Source organism: Impatiens glandulifera, chromosome 6 (genome assembly GCF_907164915.1).
Source record: "Impatiens glandulifera chromosome 6, dImpGla2.1, whole genome shotgun sequence".
In the NCBI taxonomy this organism is placed as follows: domain Eukaryota; kingdom Viridiplantae; phylum Streptophyta; class Magnoliopsida; order Ericales; family Balsaminaceae; genus Impatiens; species Impatiens glandulifera.
In genome coordinates, this window is record NC_061867.1 from 16808477 (window position 1) to 16823004 (window position 14528).

At 33.5% G+C, this 14528-nt stretch overlaps 1 protein-coding gene across 1 annotated transcript; it reads left to right on the forward strand.

Annotated features, from left to right (window-relative positions):
* The first annotated feature begins 2842 nt into the window (after positions 1 to 2842).
* LOC124943267 (U1 small nuclear ribonucleoprotein 70 kDa-like) lies at positions 2843 to 13835 on the forward strand. Its single transcript, XM_047483807.1, has 7 exons — positions 2843 to 2967; positions 5197 to 5444; positions 11141 to 11302; positions 11731 to 11767; positions 11986 to 12078; positions 12253 to 12514; positions 13545 to 13835. Exons 1-7 carry the CDS (start codon positions 2843 to 2845, stop codon positions 13833 to 13835), a joined length of 1218 nt encoding a protein of 405 aa, XP_047339763.1.
* Positions 13836 to 14528: the final 693 nt, after the last annotated feature.

A 14528-nucleotide genomic window follows, 5' to 3' on the forward strand; every position in this document is an offset into this window, starting at 1 on the left:
CATCTGGTTTCTCAGTCCTGCCAAATTTGCTATTTCGTTTTTCCTCATTGACCATGTTGGACAAGCAGTAGTATCCTTGTTATCAGACTGAGTATTTTCTTTGTCAGGAATTACAGCAGTAAGAGGAGCTGAGGAGATGACTATTTCAGGGTTGTTATCTTTCTTGACTTATTTGTTCTTTTCGGCCCATCTAACCTTTGTATTTCCCACAAAATCGTTGCCTTCAATTGTTCCAATCTTCTTTAGAATATCCCCTTCAATACTCTTCTCTTGTGTGCCAGTTTTCCTCTTTTGAATGCTATCAATTGGAATTTCATGATCCAGATTAACGAGTGGAGAAAACGCACCCATGTTCAATATCTTAGTGTTAGCCTCGGGTGTCACAGTTTCCTTGGGTTTTACTTCAGCATTTTTCTTGGAACTTGAGTTATTTGCCTTCATGTTTTTCATTTCTTTGATTTTAGATCCATTCTTACCCTTCTTAGCTGTTTTAGAATTATTCGATCCTCTTTCTTGACCGATCCTTTCAATTTCAGCACTTGTTTTGGAAGAACTATCCCCTTTTGCTTTTGGTTTGATCTTTGATGCTGACATCTTTTTCATGGACTTATGATATTCAAGGTCACATATTATTGTCTCATCATAGTCGGTGCTATCGTCTGATTCCAAATCAACATCCATGCTTTGGTTCTTTGGATTCGATTGGTGGCTCATAGCTTTGATTGTAGAGTTATCATCCTGTCGATTAGAACCGGAAGATGCAGCAATTGTATGACCAGAAATGTAAGTAGCACCAGGGCTTATGTGAGCAACCAAATTATCTTTTTCAAACCCAGCCAAGCGAAAACCATTGGCTAACCCCTTATCAGACTCAGCCAAGCGAAAACCGTTGGCTAATTCTTCCAATTTCATACATTCTTCACCTCTTATACCCTGACTTATATTCTGACCCAACTTATTTGTAGCTTCCATGAGATTCATACCCAGACTCAGATTTTCAAACAGATTGTCATTCATGGTGCCATCATCCAATGAATTAATATAATTTCCAGTCAAGCTTTCAACATTGACTCTATCAATCAAGTTCAGTTCATCATCCCTTGGATCTATTTTATTAAGCTTTTCTGATTTAGCTGAATTTATTTCCATAACCAACTCCAACTCAGATTCAATTTCTTCAGTATTTCCAGATTCTGTTAGACTATGTCCTTCAATAGTTTTAGCTATATGTGTAGGTTGTTTAGAAGATCTTGCAATTTTAGCCTCAGTTTCAGAATCCTAGGCACATTTAGTGTCTTCTGTCCAACCTTTTTTCTAGCATAATCCATAGTCTGGTTGTCTGAATTTTCATCTAATCTTTAGTAGGACAGGTAAACTTAGCATTTTGATCATCAATAGAACCCAAGACTTTCAGTTTTACAAGATTTCCCATTGCAGAAAAAGATTCTGAAATTATGTCATTCTTTGGACCCAATGGACTCTAAGCAGCTGATATCTCCAACTCTGTAGAGGCAATTTCAATATGACCCATTTTTCCCAGTTCAATATCCTCTCTAGTAGGACCGGTAAACTCTGTTTTCTGATCTTTCTCTGCAACTGAATAACTCAAACTGTCATGTTTTTCTGTTTGTGAAACTAATCACAACCTTGTAATATTCTTTGAACCTACTGATTCTCGACTAGTAGTCTTATTCAGCCCTGTCATATTTACCTCAATAGGAACCCCAATATCAACTTCAGTATGATCATTCAAAACAGACATAGATCTCAGCTTAATGTTTTCACCCGATGTAGAAATAGACCCCAACATTGAGCTTTCAATAGGATCCAATAAACCTGTACAATTTATGTCATTTTCCTACATTACCTTAGAGCCCTTTTGACAGATTATTTCCAACTTTTCGACCGAATTTTCAGCACAAACAACCCGATTGTCATCAGTTTCATCCAGACAAGATTTCAAATCCAATTTCCCAACAGAATGACCGATCAGGTCTAGGGTACCAACTAGAGACCCTAACGGTCCATTCTATGCAGTAATTCCAATAACAATAGATTTTTCTGGAATTAAAGTCATATCATTTCTATATGCAGTACTAACTTTTCCTATCAATTCAGTCCTATCATTTCTATTATAAACATGCATATCATTACAGTATGAATCCCCAATAGAACTATTCTCATATAATTCATCAGCATGTGGAAAAGAACACATACCTGATGATGTATTTGGCATAGAATCAATAGGCACATCTTTTCTATTTTTTAGAACTTCATCCATGATTTCTAGCTTCTGCTTCTAGGGATTGTTAAGAGACCTGCGAGTTCGTCTATCAGACCTAGCCTTGTTACTTGTCGACGGCCCCTTCAACACCTTCTTATGATCATCAGGGAGGACTTGAAGGACGCCCCTTGCCCGAGTAACAACACCGGACGGGCACGTACCAGTCATTGGAAAGATCAAGCGCAAACTGCCTAATATTCAAAGGAACCACAGAGGTTGGAATTCTGCAGCAAAGGGTGGGCGCAAATAGCACGATTGGAAACCAATCGCACCGGAACAAGGGCTTGAAGATAATTGCTCAAAAAGAAAGGATTTAAGCAATTTTGAACAGTCTGTAGCTACAAAAGCTTCCTCTAGACTGAACACTTGATTCAAACGGCGAGAAAGAAGTTCAAAGGAGACCTACCCGCACCTCGCTGTGTGGTTTAATGTCCCAACCGAGGTCCGAACTAACCTGTAAGCGAAAAGTAAGGAGAAGAGGGCGACCGGCGCCGATTCGACGACAGGTCTCTATAGAAGGGAGTTTTTACGAAATGCTCCGATCGACGGTAGGAGACGATGACCGCGACCGTTCCTTACACAACAGAACACGTTCCAGAGGGCGCACGACAACCAATCGAAGGTGTTGGAGGATGGCGTCCGACTTCCAATGTAAAAGCGCAGTCGCGGCGAGAATCTGTGACGTTTGTGGGTGAGAATTTTTTATGCACACACCTCGTAATACTTTAACATGCGAGCGGCGTTGATGTGGACCATTAACGACTTTCCTACGTACGCAAATTTTTCAAACTGGAGTACGAAAGGGAAATTTGCTTGTCCTTATTGTAACAACGACACTATATCTCTTCAATTAGTTAATGGTCCAAACAATGTTACATGGGTCACAGACGCTTCCTTCCACTAAAGCACAAATATAGAAGGGATAAAGAGTCGTTTGATGGTCGAACAGATTACAGAGAGCCCTCTAAATTGTTAACGGGGCAAGAAAGTTACGAGCAAGCACGAGACCTGGAAGACACAATTCTTACTACAAATTTGAGTAAGAAAACCAAGATATATCAGGAAATGCGTGGAGACAATTGGAACAAACTTAACATTTTCTTCTGTTTGCCTTATTGGAAATCACTATCGTTGAGACATAATTTGGATGTGATGAATATTGAGAAAAATATTTATGATAACGTGTTGGGAACAATAATGGATGTGAAAGAAAAGACTAAGGATGATCCTAAAGCCCGTAAAGACTTACAACTCTTAGGCATAAAACAATGGTTACATCCTATAAATGATGAAGGAGTGGTTCATTATCCAGAAGCGCCTTTCACTTTGACATCCGATCATAAAAAACGTCTTTGTAAATTCTTGAAAGATCTCAAGTTGTCTGATTGTTTTTACTCAAATATTGGCGGTTGTGTAAATTTGGAAGAGAAAAAGATTACGGGATTAAAGTGTCATGATTGTCACATTTTATTGGAATATCTTATTCCTTTAGCAACGCGTGGATTACTTCTAGATAATGTGTATGATGCATTAGTAAATTTGTCTCGGTTCTTTTGGTTGTTGTGCTTCAAAGAGTTGATTGCAGCGGACCTCGAACAATTGTACATGGATATATTATATTGACACTTTGCAAAATTTAAATGATTTTTCCACCGTCAATCTTCGACATCATGATGCATCTCCCGGTTCACTTGTCATTTAAGACTTTGCTTGGGGGACTTGTCTAGTATCGATCGATGTATCCGTTTGAACATTACATGGGTACAATGAAAAAATATTTGCGGAATAAAAATCACCTCAAAGCATCAATAAGAGAGAGCTATCTTGTAAATAAGAGTATTAGTTTATGTGCCAGATATATGGAAGAAGAAGACCAAGAAAATGCACAAACTAAAATCTCGGGCATTTCAATATTTTCATCATTGAAGACCTATCCAACGGAAAAATATACAACTTGGATTATAGAGATTGAGTGACAACTCATTCATGCATTTTGAAAATTTGCCCCGAACCAGAACCTTTTTACATGTAATATTCAATATTTTGCTATTATGGTACGTCTTATTAATTAGCATTAAAGAGTATGCTATTTAATATTCGATCTATTTATAGTGATTATATGTAGTATTACAATAACAATGAGTCTTGTGGAGAAATGTATGCCACCTATTTCAAACATAGAGTGAGTAAATTCAAAACCATATCTAATAACTTTAAATTTATTTCAACGACTAAATTTTGGGAATATATATATATATGTTGCTTAATTAGCAGAAAATAATGACATATCAAAAGACCTCAAGATCTTAGACGAAGGTCCAAATATGTACTCGTGTATGTATGTTTGGTGTAAAGTAAACGAATATAAATTCTGTACAGAAAAACACGACGAATGTTTGACCACTCAAAATAGTGGGGTGGTTATTGAAGGGTACAACGGGTCAGATACGTTGTCATACTACGGAATTTTAATGGATATAATCAAAGTACAATACTTTTCTCACAAACGAGTTGTCTTATTCAAGTGTAAGTGGTTTGATACACACTCGGGGGAACTAGGAGTGAAATTAGATAAATATGGCTTCGTAAGTATAAATGTAAACCGAATTTTAAAAACCTAAAATCAGGACCCGTATATACTGGCGAGTCAAGCAAAACAAGTATTCTACGCTCCTGATATGTCAGCACGACCCGGTTGGAAGATTGTGACAAAAATAAATCCACGATTTACGAATATATAGTTTAAATTAATTAATTGGGTAGATTTATGTTTTTTACTTTATATTCATTCTTATTATGTTACTACTCTATTTCAATTATTCTCTCATTTATTAATGGTATGCATTAAGAATGTCTAAAGGTCGTAAAGAAACTTAGAAGAGTATAAGAAAAACACCCAGCAAACTGTTTAGGCCATACCAGAACCTACTTGCACAAGAAGATCTCCTAAGGATCCAAGGAAAGTCTTCTAGAGACACACTAATAGTCGAGGACCCGTTAGCTACTGCTCCACCAGCACATGAGACACATGGCGAGGAAATTGATGTTGAGGCTGAAGAGTTTGTTGAGAGTACATTTGCCTCAATGGGGGATGACAAGGAGGCTCACGAGGAGGATGACGAGGAGGAGCACGATTCCACCCCCGACCCATCATCGCAAGGTAACATGTTTACACTTAATTATTGTTTGTATTGATTTACATCAAATTATGAATTTGATAATTTTAAATAATCTTCCGCCCGCAAGAGATGGGGGAAGAACAAGAATATCGCTCTATCTAAGAGACCACCGGGGACAAAGATTGCTCTAACTTTTAGAGAGGTGGATGGGAGGCCCGACGGTGTCGGCGAGAGAGGAACAATGTGGTTTCGACATTTGGGGTCGGTTGTGCGAGACCCCTCAGCCGTCTCACACCGTCTCCTGAAGTGGAAAGCATTTAGTGCTGACCAATTGGATTCACTTTGGATTGCTATGACGGTAATAATTATTTAATTATAAATTAATCATTCAATACTTTTTTATAATATTTGAATGATTTACTTTTCAGGATCTGTTTGAGTGTATAGATGGTTCTATTGATCAATATAGAAGATTCGGATTAGCACACGCCAAAAAGATATGGGATAGATGGCGCTCGAATTTGAACAGGGATTATATCCGTAATCATCAAGGAGGCAAGGCGGCGGTACTAGCCAATCCTCCATGAGAATACGATCAAGATGATTGGGAGTTCGTGTGTCGCAACCATTACTTCACAGAAAAATTTAAGGTACGATTTCATAATTCAAATAAAATCTGATATTAATTATTCTAACTTCATTTTTTATTTCAAATACAGCACAACAGTCGTACCAATGTTGTTAACAGAAATAAGCTAAAATTATCACATCATACTAGAAGTAGACCGTTTGCTCAAGTGGAGGAAGAATTGGTATGTACATTATTTCTAATAACTTAATATAAAGATTGCTATTAGTTTTATAAATCATTTATTTCAACAGGCGCTTGAAATGGGACGGACTCCCTTTGTCGTTGAAGTATTCAAGAGGACCCGTACCTCAAAACCTACGAAAGAAAACTCAACCCTCGTCCCGGATGAACGAGCGCAAGAGAAAATTGTAATTTAATTAAATTTAAATAAATTACATATAGTTAGTTTATTTATTATATAAATGAAAATTTATTTTAAATGTGCGGGTTGAGATGGAGGAAGTAAGAAGTAACGAACCGAAAATATCTAACTTTGAGTTGACAGAGAGGGTGTTCGGACAATAAAAGCACGGGGGAGTGTTCGGTATGGGATCAGGCGTCCGACTCACACACTTTCGTGAGGATCGTCAAAGTGACAACAGTTCACAACGATCCACTAATCGATTGTTTGAAGAGAAACAAAGATTGACGATGAAACTGGAGGAATTAGAAAAGATGGATGAAGAAAGAACTCGAACGATTAATGAAATACAAGCAGAAAAGCTAGAATTTGTGACAAGAATGGAGAGGGAAAAGTTAGAAATGAATGCAAGAATGGAGAGGGAAAGGTTAGAAATGAATGCAAGAATGGAGAGCTTTGAAATGTTTATGAGGCAACATCAACAACCACCCTTCCTCCCCCCACCAGCTAATTCTAGTAAGTTTTGATTGATTGTTTGTTTATGAATTATTGAGTACGTTATAATTTGAATTTAAAACAGGTTGTTTGGATGATTGGTTTGGTTGAGAATATTGGAATGATAATGGTCATTTGCTTTATGAATGTCATTTGTTTTATGAATTGATATATTGGTTTGGCTGAACAGGTTTTGGTTACGCACAAAACAATCGGAATATTTTGTACATTTTGTAGGGAAAACCGAAAGTTAAATGGAAATCTTTCGGTTTTTCTTGAAAAGGAAAATCTCGGGTTTATTTGAAAATGAAAAACCGAGAATTATATGGAAAGATTTCGTTTTTTCTTGAAAGAGAAAACTGAAAGTTCTTCATATACCTCTCGGGTTTATTTGAAAAGGATAACCGAGAGTTGTATGGAAATCTTTCAGTTTTTCTTGAAAGGGAAAAATCGAAAGATTTCAATATAACTCTCGGGTTTATTAGAAAAGGAAAAACCGAGAGTTGTATGGAAAGTTTTCGGTTTTCCTTGAAAGGGAAAAAACGAAAGATTTCAATATAACTCTCAGGTTTTTTTGAAAAGGAATATCGAAAATTAATTGGAAAACTTTCGGTTTTCCCTTTCAAGGAAAACCGAAAGTTTTCCAATTAACTTTTGGTTTTTTTCTCAGGTATCTAAACCGAAAACTCTACGATATCTCTCGATAAACGGCTAATTATATTTACCAAAAGTGTCATTACCGAATAATGGCGAGAGTCACCCAAACTCTCGGTACTAGGTCTATACCGAAAGATATAGGTTCATTACCGAGAGTTTGTACTCTTTGATTTTGACCCCTTTTTCACCTGTGTATTGTCAACACTCAAACTAATAGGTTATAATTTTGTGAGGAATTGTGACAAAATATTCGCAAATAGGATTAGTGACTTTTATAGAATATTAAATATATTCTTATTAGAAGTATAATCTTAAATTGAGAAGATTATAAACATTTAACCATGAAATTTCATGTGTTGAACTTTAGTACCTCTGAAATAGTTAATCATAAAAATATTTTTTCTAATACTCAATTATAAAACAACAATTAGAACATATTATACAGTTCTAAATAGACTAACATCTCTTCACGTCATGTCTGTCCACATTAGGATCGCAATGAAGATTTGAACTGGTGTGGCAAAATATGAACGGTCGCGGTGAAGATTAATACGGTGGAAGAATAAAAGGTTGTTGTAAAGATTGGATGTTGTCGTTGTGAATAGTGGAATGGTAGTGGTGTTGAAATTTGGATGAGAGGGATGGCGAGTTGGGTTATAAATAGAGGAGAGTTTAAAAAAGTAATTTATATTTTTTTTTATGATAAAATGTATGTTTAAAATAATAAAAATATGTTATAGTATAATACGTGCATATGCCTTGACAAATTCACGTTGATAAGATTTTAACGCAGTTTTATAATTTTTTAAAAATGATTAAATGTGACATTCAAGTTTATATATAGATAGAAATTTATAACTTTAATAATAAATTTGAATACTTATATCCAACCATATAATTAAAAAGACAATTTTCACATAATTAAATATATATATATATATATATATATATATATATATATATATATATATATATATATATATTATACATTAAACATATATATTTATATACACAAATTTAAACATTTTCATTTTCATTTTATTTTTATTTAAAATAATATAATATTATATTATATTTTAAATAATTAATTAATTATAGTTTTTAGATATAAAATATTAAATAAATAAATAAAAATATATGAGTGATTATAAAGACTCACACCTCAAAAGTAGGGATGTGCAAAAAAAAACCGAAACACCGGTAACCCAACCGAACCGATAGTTAACCGGTTTCATTTTAACGGTTTATTGGTTAACCGGTTCTAGCGGTCTCGGTTAATCGGTTTTTTATCAGTTAAACGGTTCGGTTTTCGGTTTTCTTATTTTTCTAACAGTTTAACCGGTAAACCGGTAATAATTTAATTATATATTTTTATATTTTATAATTTGTATTAGTTATTTTATAAATAATTTTTATAGAATAATTTTTAAAAAACATTATAATCTATATAAAATTTAAAAAAAAAATTAAAAAATAATTGAAATAATTTCATTAAAATATGTAAAATTGTTTTTAGAAATTATAAATTAACAAAATCAAAATAGTTAAGCAAATTAAAATCTGATGTCTTCAAAGTTCAACATTCACTTTATGTTTTAACTTTCTCTCCAACACGTCCAATACGGAAACACCTAAAATCAAAGTTATAAATTATAATTTATCAATTTTACTTCCCGTTCTATCGGCTGAGAAGGGATTCTATCATATTCGCTTATACTTGGTTGGTCAAAGACTAATCGACATAATGAATTTGAATTTTCTCAAGAATCATATAAAACCTAACAGAATAGCTATAAAATATATTATATTGTTACAATAAAATTATATATTATAACATATTTCTAAATATATCAATAAAATATATTATCATAATATAATATATTTATATTATATTATAATAATAATATAATATATTATAATAAAGACAAAAAAAAGATGAAAAATAGTATAATAAGAAAGTGAAAACAATAATTTTAAAAAAAAATTTATAAATTTATTACTTAATTTTAAAAAAAATTGAATTAACAGTTTCTGGTTAAACCCGATTAATCGACCAGAACCGACCAAAACCGGTAAAATTAGAACCGGTAAAACCGATACCATTAACGACCGGTTAACCGGTTTATAAAATAAAAGCCAAAACCGGTATTAACAGAAACCGTTTAACTAGTTAACCGGTTAACCGGCCGGTTGAACACCCCTACTCAAAAGATAGACATAAAAAATTAATAATATTATATATTTATAGTTTTATAATGGTTAAAAATGATGAATTAAGTTTTAAAATAATAATATAAAAAATAAAGTAAAAACTAATATAGAAATTTTATAGAAATTAATATATTAATATCAAACCATCAATATCAAACTAAATTTAATAATTAAATTAATTAAATATAATAAAACATAATTAAATTAATTAAAAATTTAATAAACAAAATTTAAAAATTAAATAATTTTTCTTTTTTTATCAAATAATCAATATCAAACAAACTCTTATTTTTTTTTATATTCCAGGAAAAAACTAATTAGAATTTTAAACTCCTTATTTGTTCAGTAAAGCATATTATATATTAATTACTTGCAAAGCCAAAAATGGCGGCTTTAAATACCTTGCTTGCAGATAAAAAAATGGCGGCTTTAGACAGAGAAAGAAGAAGAAACACTTAAGAGCTTGTTTGATCTCAATTCTTTTTATCTGATTTGAGTAAATTCTTTGTTTCACCATCATTTTATCATCTAAATAGATAATTTAAAAAGATAAGAGATTCAATAAAGGGTAAATTGGACGAAATGACCCTAAAGAGGGGTATTTGTCTCCGTGGTCACCCGATAATTAAAATTGATCTAGTGACCACTTTATGTTTTTAGACGAAATTACCCTTTTCGCGTAACGCGAAGGGACTTCGCGTTTCGCGAAGTGAATTAGATTTAATATAAATACTTAAAAATTTTCATTTCCTTCATTTCGTTTCTCTATCTTCTCTCTCTGTTCTTTTTCGTCGGCGGCGGCGAAAACTTCGGCGACGGCGACTACGACTATGCCCTGAATCTACAAAGATAAGAAAACCTTAACCTTGAATCGGTGTTTATAATATAGATTTATGTTCTTATTTCCGTATCTTCATTTCAAACCCTAACCCTGACCCAAATCGATTTATGTTCATGTTTTCGTTATCTCCGTTTGAAAACCCTAAATCAATTTATGTTCTTATTGTCTATTATCTTTATTTCAAACGTTTTATGTTGTTCTTAATCAAATCCTAACCCTAAATCAATTAAATATGTTCATATTGGTTCATATTGGTTCATACTAGTTCATACTGGTTCATACTGGTTCATTTTTTGTTCATCTTATTGTTCTTATGTCGATGATGATATTTGCATATCATATGACTTTCGTTTCGCGAAGGGCTTCTCATTACGTGAAGGGCTTCTCGTTACGCGAAGGGGCTTCCCTTTATGCATTCATAGAGTATGTGCACACAAGAGACATGAAAGTCTGCCTGTAATTTGTATAGATCGATATTATATTTTATAAGTGTGTTTTTATTTCTTTTTCTGACTCCTAGCCCTACATGTGTTTCCTATAGCTGCATATAAACAAGCTGATGGAACAAAGATTGATAACAGAAGAGTGATTGTCGATCTTGAACGAGGGAGAACAGTTCCAAACTGGAAACCTCGTCGACTTGGTGGGGGTCTAGGAACAACCAGGATTGGAGGTGAAGATGTAAATCAAAAACAATTGGGAGGTAATTGATTAGAATGCCTTTTACTTTCACAAGCCTCTTTAGAAACTCTATGTGAACTTTTTCCTTATATGTTTCCTTCTCAATGTATTTGCTGAACAACTTGAGTTAAATTTTGAAGAGGAAAGAATGCAATGATGGTTGTATATCTAATAGAGCTTGCATCCACTACCTATAACAAGTAGACAATAGGAGATCTTTTAATCTGCATAATTTTTATAATTTTCTTCACTTTCATTTCCTGAAATTTTACTAAGCATCCCCTAATTTCATTGTGTTAGCCGAACTGCTATTAAACATGCATATATGATGAATGATTTTGAAATATGTCCTGTATCAGAAGATTCATAACATTTTTTCTTGCTTTGTTTTCCCCCCTCCCCCTCTTCAGATTTCTTTTGTTTGTTACTTTACTATAGATCAATGCATAGGTTCTGGATGGAATACATTTTATCCTGTTTCTCGATTGTATACTTTTACTACATCGGATATTGTGAGTTTTTAGAGAAAGATTTGGTGAGGGATTTTAAAGTCCTCTGATCTTTTTTATAAAAACTATGAAGATAGTACGTTTATATACTAAAAAAATACTAAATACTAGTGGGTTATTACCATTGTCTAGTTTAGTTTGACTATTTCCACCGATATTGTATTGTTTTCTGGTTAATTGCTATATTTATGAACAGTTTTACTGATTTGCCTGTTTCTCACAATATCAAAGAGCAACAACTACAATCTGGAGGGCCACCAAGGGCACGCGATGATCGTCATGCATACCGGTAATACTACATACACCCTTGGTGCTTTCATTTGAATTCTTAGTTTTAAATTGTTAAACAAACAAAAGAATTGGAATTGTACCTCTCCCAAACACAGTTAGTGTTTTTTGAATTTGAATTTCAGTTTGTGCATTTTGATATGAATGATTCTGATGTTCACCCCATCATGTGTAGGGAAAAATCCCGTGAAAAGGGAAGAGATAGAGAGGGTGATAGGGAGAAATCTCGTGAGCGATCTTCTGAGAAGCCAAAGGATCGTGATGAATTGGAGGATGAAGTGGAGGGATTGTATGAACATGAATGTCGTCGACGACACCATATGCACTACGAAGAAGACTATGAAAAATCAGACAATCATAATAATGAGTGTGGTGGTGCGCGATATGAACAACTAGAACAAATTGACGAGGACTTAGCCGGTTCCCGTCTTTATAACGTCAGTACTTAGCCGGTTCCCGTCTTGCTGTAAGTACTTCTTCACTGAATCCAAACCCATTTCTTTCAATATCTTCGCTCAAGATTGGATTCGTGAAGCCCTTCGCAAACCGTGAAGCCCTTCGCAAACCGTGAAGCCCTTCGCGAAACGTGAAACCCTTCGCGAAACGTGAAGCCCTTCGCGAAACGTGAAATCTAATCGGATAAACAATAAACAACAACAGTGATTCGAAAATGAAGAAACGAACAACAATAAACTTCAAGTATCATAGGATACTTACCAAGTGGAACAGTGCTCGTGCTCGTCGTGGAGCTTATTGTATAATAGACAATAAGAACATAAATTAATTTAGGGTTTTTAGATGGAGATACTGGAAACATGAACATAAATCGATTTGGGTTAGGGTTAGGGTTTGAAATGAAGATAGTGAAATAAAAACATAAATATGTATTATAAACATCGATTCAGGGTTAAGGTTTTCTTATCTTTGTAGATTCAGGGCATAGCCGTAGTTGCCGTCGCAGAAGTTTTCGCCGTCGCTGCCGAACAAGAACAAAAAGAGAAGAGAGAGAAACGAAATGAAGGAAATGAAAAAATTTGAGTATTTATATTATACCTAATTCACTTCGCGAAACGCGAATTCCCTTCGCAAAAGGGTAATTTCGTCCAAAAAAATTAAAGTGGTCACCAGAGCAATATAATTTTGCCGGTGACCACCGAGTCAAATGCCCCCATCTTTAGGGTCATTTCGTTCCATTTCCGTAATAAAGTATATAATGTGTATTTTGATGTATAACATGAAAATATAGAAAATTTTAAAAAAACAAAAACCAATATCAAAAGCTATTAAGGATGGAATTCCTCTCTCTCACACCTTCTTCTACAGGAAGCTCCATGTTCATTTAACCGGCCTCACATGATGGGCATGAAATTATTGCACAATAAATTAATCTCCTCACTCTCTAGAACTAAATCTTTATATCCGATAGAAAAAAAAGTGTCAATAATATATTCTTCTTCAATGGAAAAGGATAAGCTAGAGAAAGAAAATCATAATGTGGAAATAGATTTAGGCATGGTCGAGGCCAAGGAGGAGGAAAAGGGTGTTGCCGGTGGTAATAAAACGACGTCGTCGGTTAGGAAAGAAGGCGGCGGCGGTGGGTCGAGCTCTCAGGTAGAGAGAGAGACGTTGACTGTGGATATAAATGAAAGTGCTGAGTCTTTCATTAAGAAGTTCAAGACTCAGCTTTTGATTCAACGTCTGGAATCCATTGAAAATTATGAGCAGATGATGATGATCAATCATTCTAAAGGGTTTTAAATAGATATATATGATCTTCTGCAATGTATAGTAATGTTATTTTAAGTTGATGATGAACTGATGAACATTACTCTTAATTAATAAATTAAATGGTTTGTGTTGAAATATTATAGACTTACTTAGATTTTGATAGTTTAGGTTAGTATAAATTTGGACTTATTAATATTATGTAGCTTAAATATCCTTATATATAATTTTGGAAATTTCTATTTTTTTTTTTTGTCTAAATATATATACAAAATTCTAAAAAAAAGTTAAAGTAGAACACCTTTTATAAGATTTTCAGAAATGATTAGGAAGAAAAATTAAGAGAAAGAATACGAGAGAATTACATGGAGATTGACTAAAAAAATAATCAATTTTATCTCTTTTTTATCTCTCAACAATTATCATTTTTCAGCCAATAATGTGGTGATATTCATTCTCTCTCAAATTCTCTCTATCACTACTCTAAAATTTATAGAGTTCTTTAAAATTTTAAAAATCATAAATATATATACATCTCTAAAGAAAGTTTTAGAAAATATAAGTATATATTGATAATATCAACCCACAATTGTAAAAGTGATTTAAAGAAAAAAAATAATAAAAAAGAGTTTTTCTTCTAAATATTATTAATGATCCCTCTTCCCAAAATTTATTTTTTTTTAACAAAAAGTAGTATCAGATCTAGTCGTTTCCACCAAACGCTGT

Coding starts and splice junctions, on each gene's coding strand:
- LOC124943267 (XM_047483807.1), top strand. CDS start 2,843: ATGACCGCGACCGTTCCTTACACAACAGAACACGTTCCAGAGGGCGCA. Junction 11,303..11,730: donor AAATCAAAAACAATTGGGAG/GTAATTGATTAG, acceptor ATCAATGCATAG/GTTCTGGATGGAATACATTT. Junction 12,079..12,252: donor GATGATCGTCATGCATACCG/GTAATACTACAT, acceptor CATCATGTGTAG/GGAAAAATCCCGTGAAAAGG.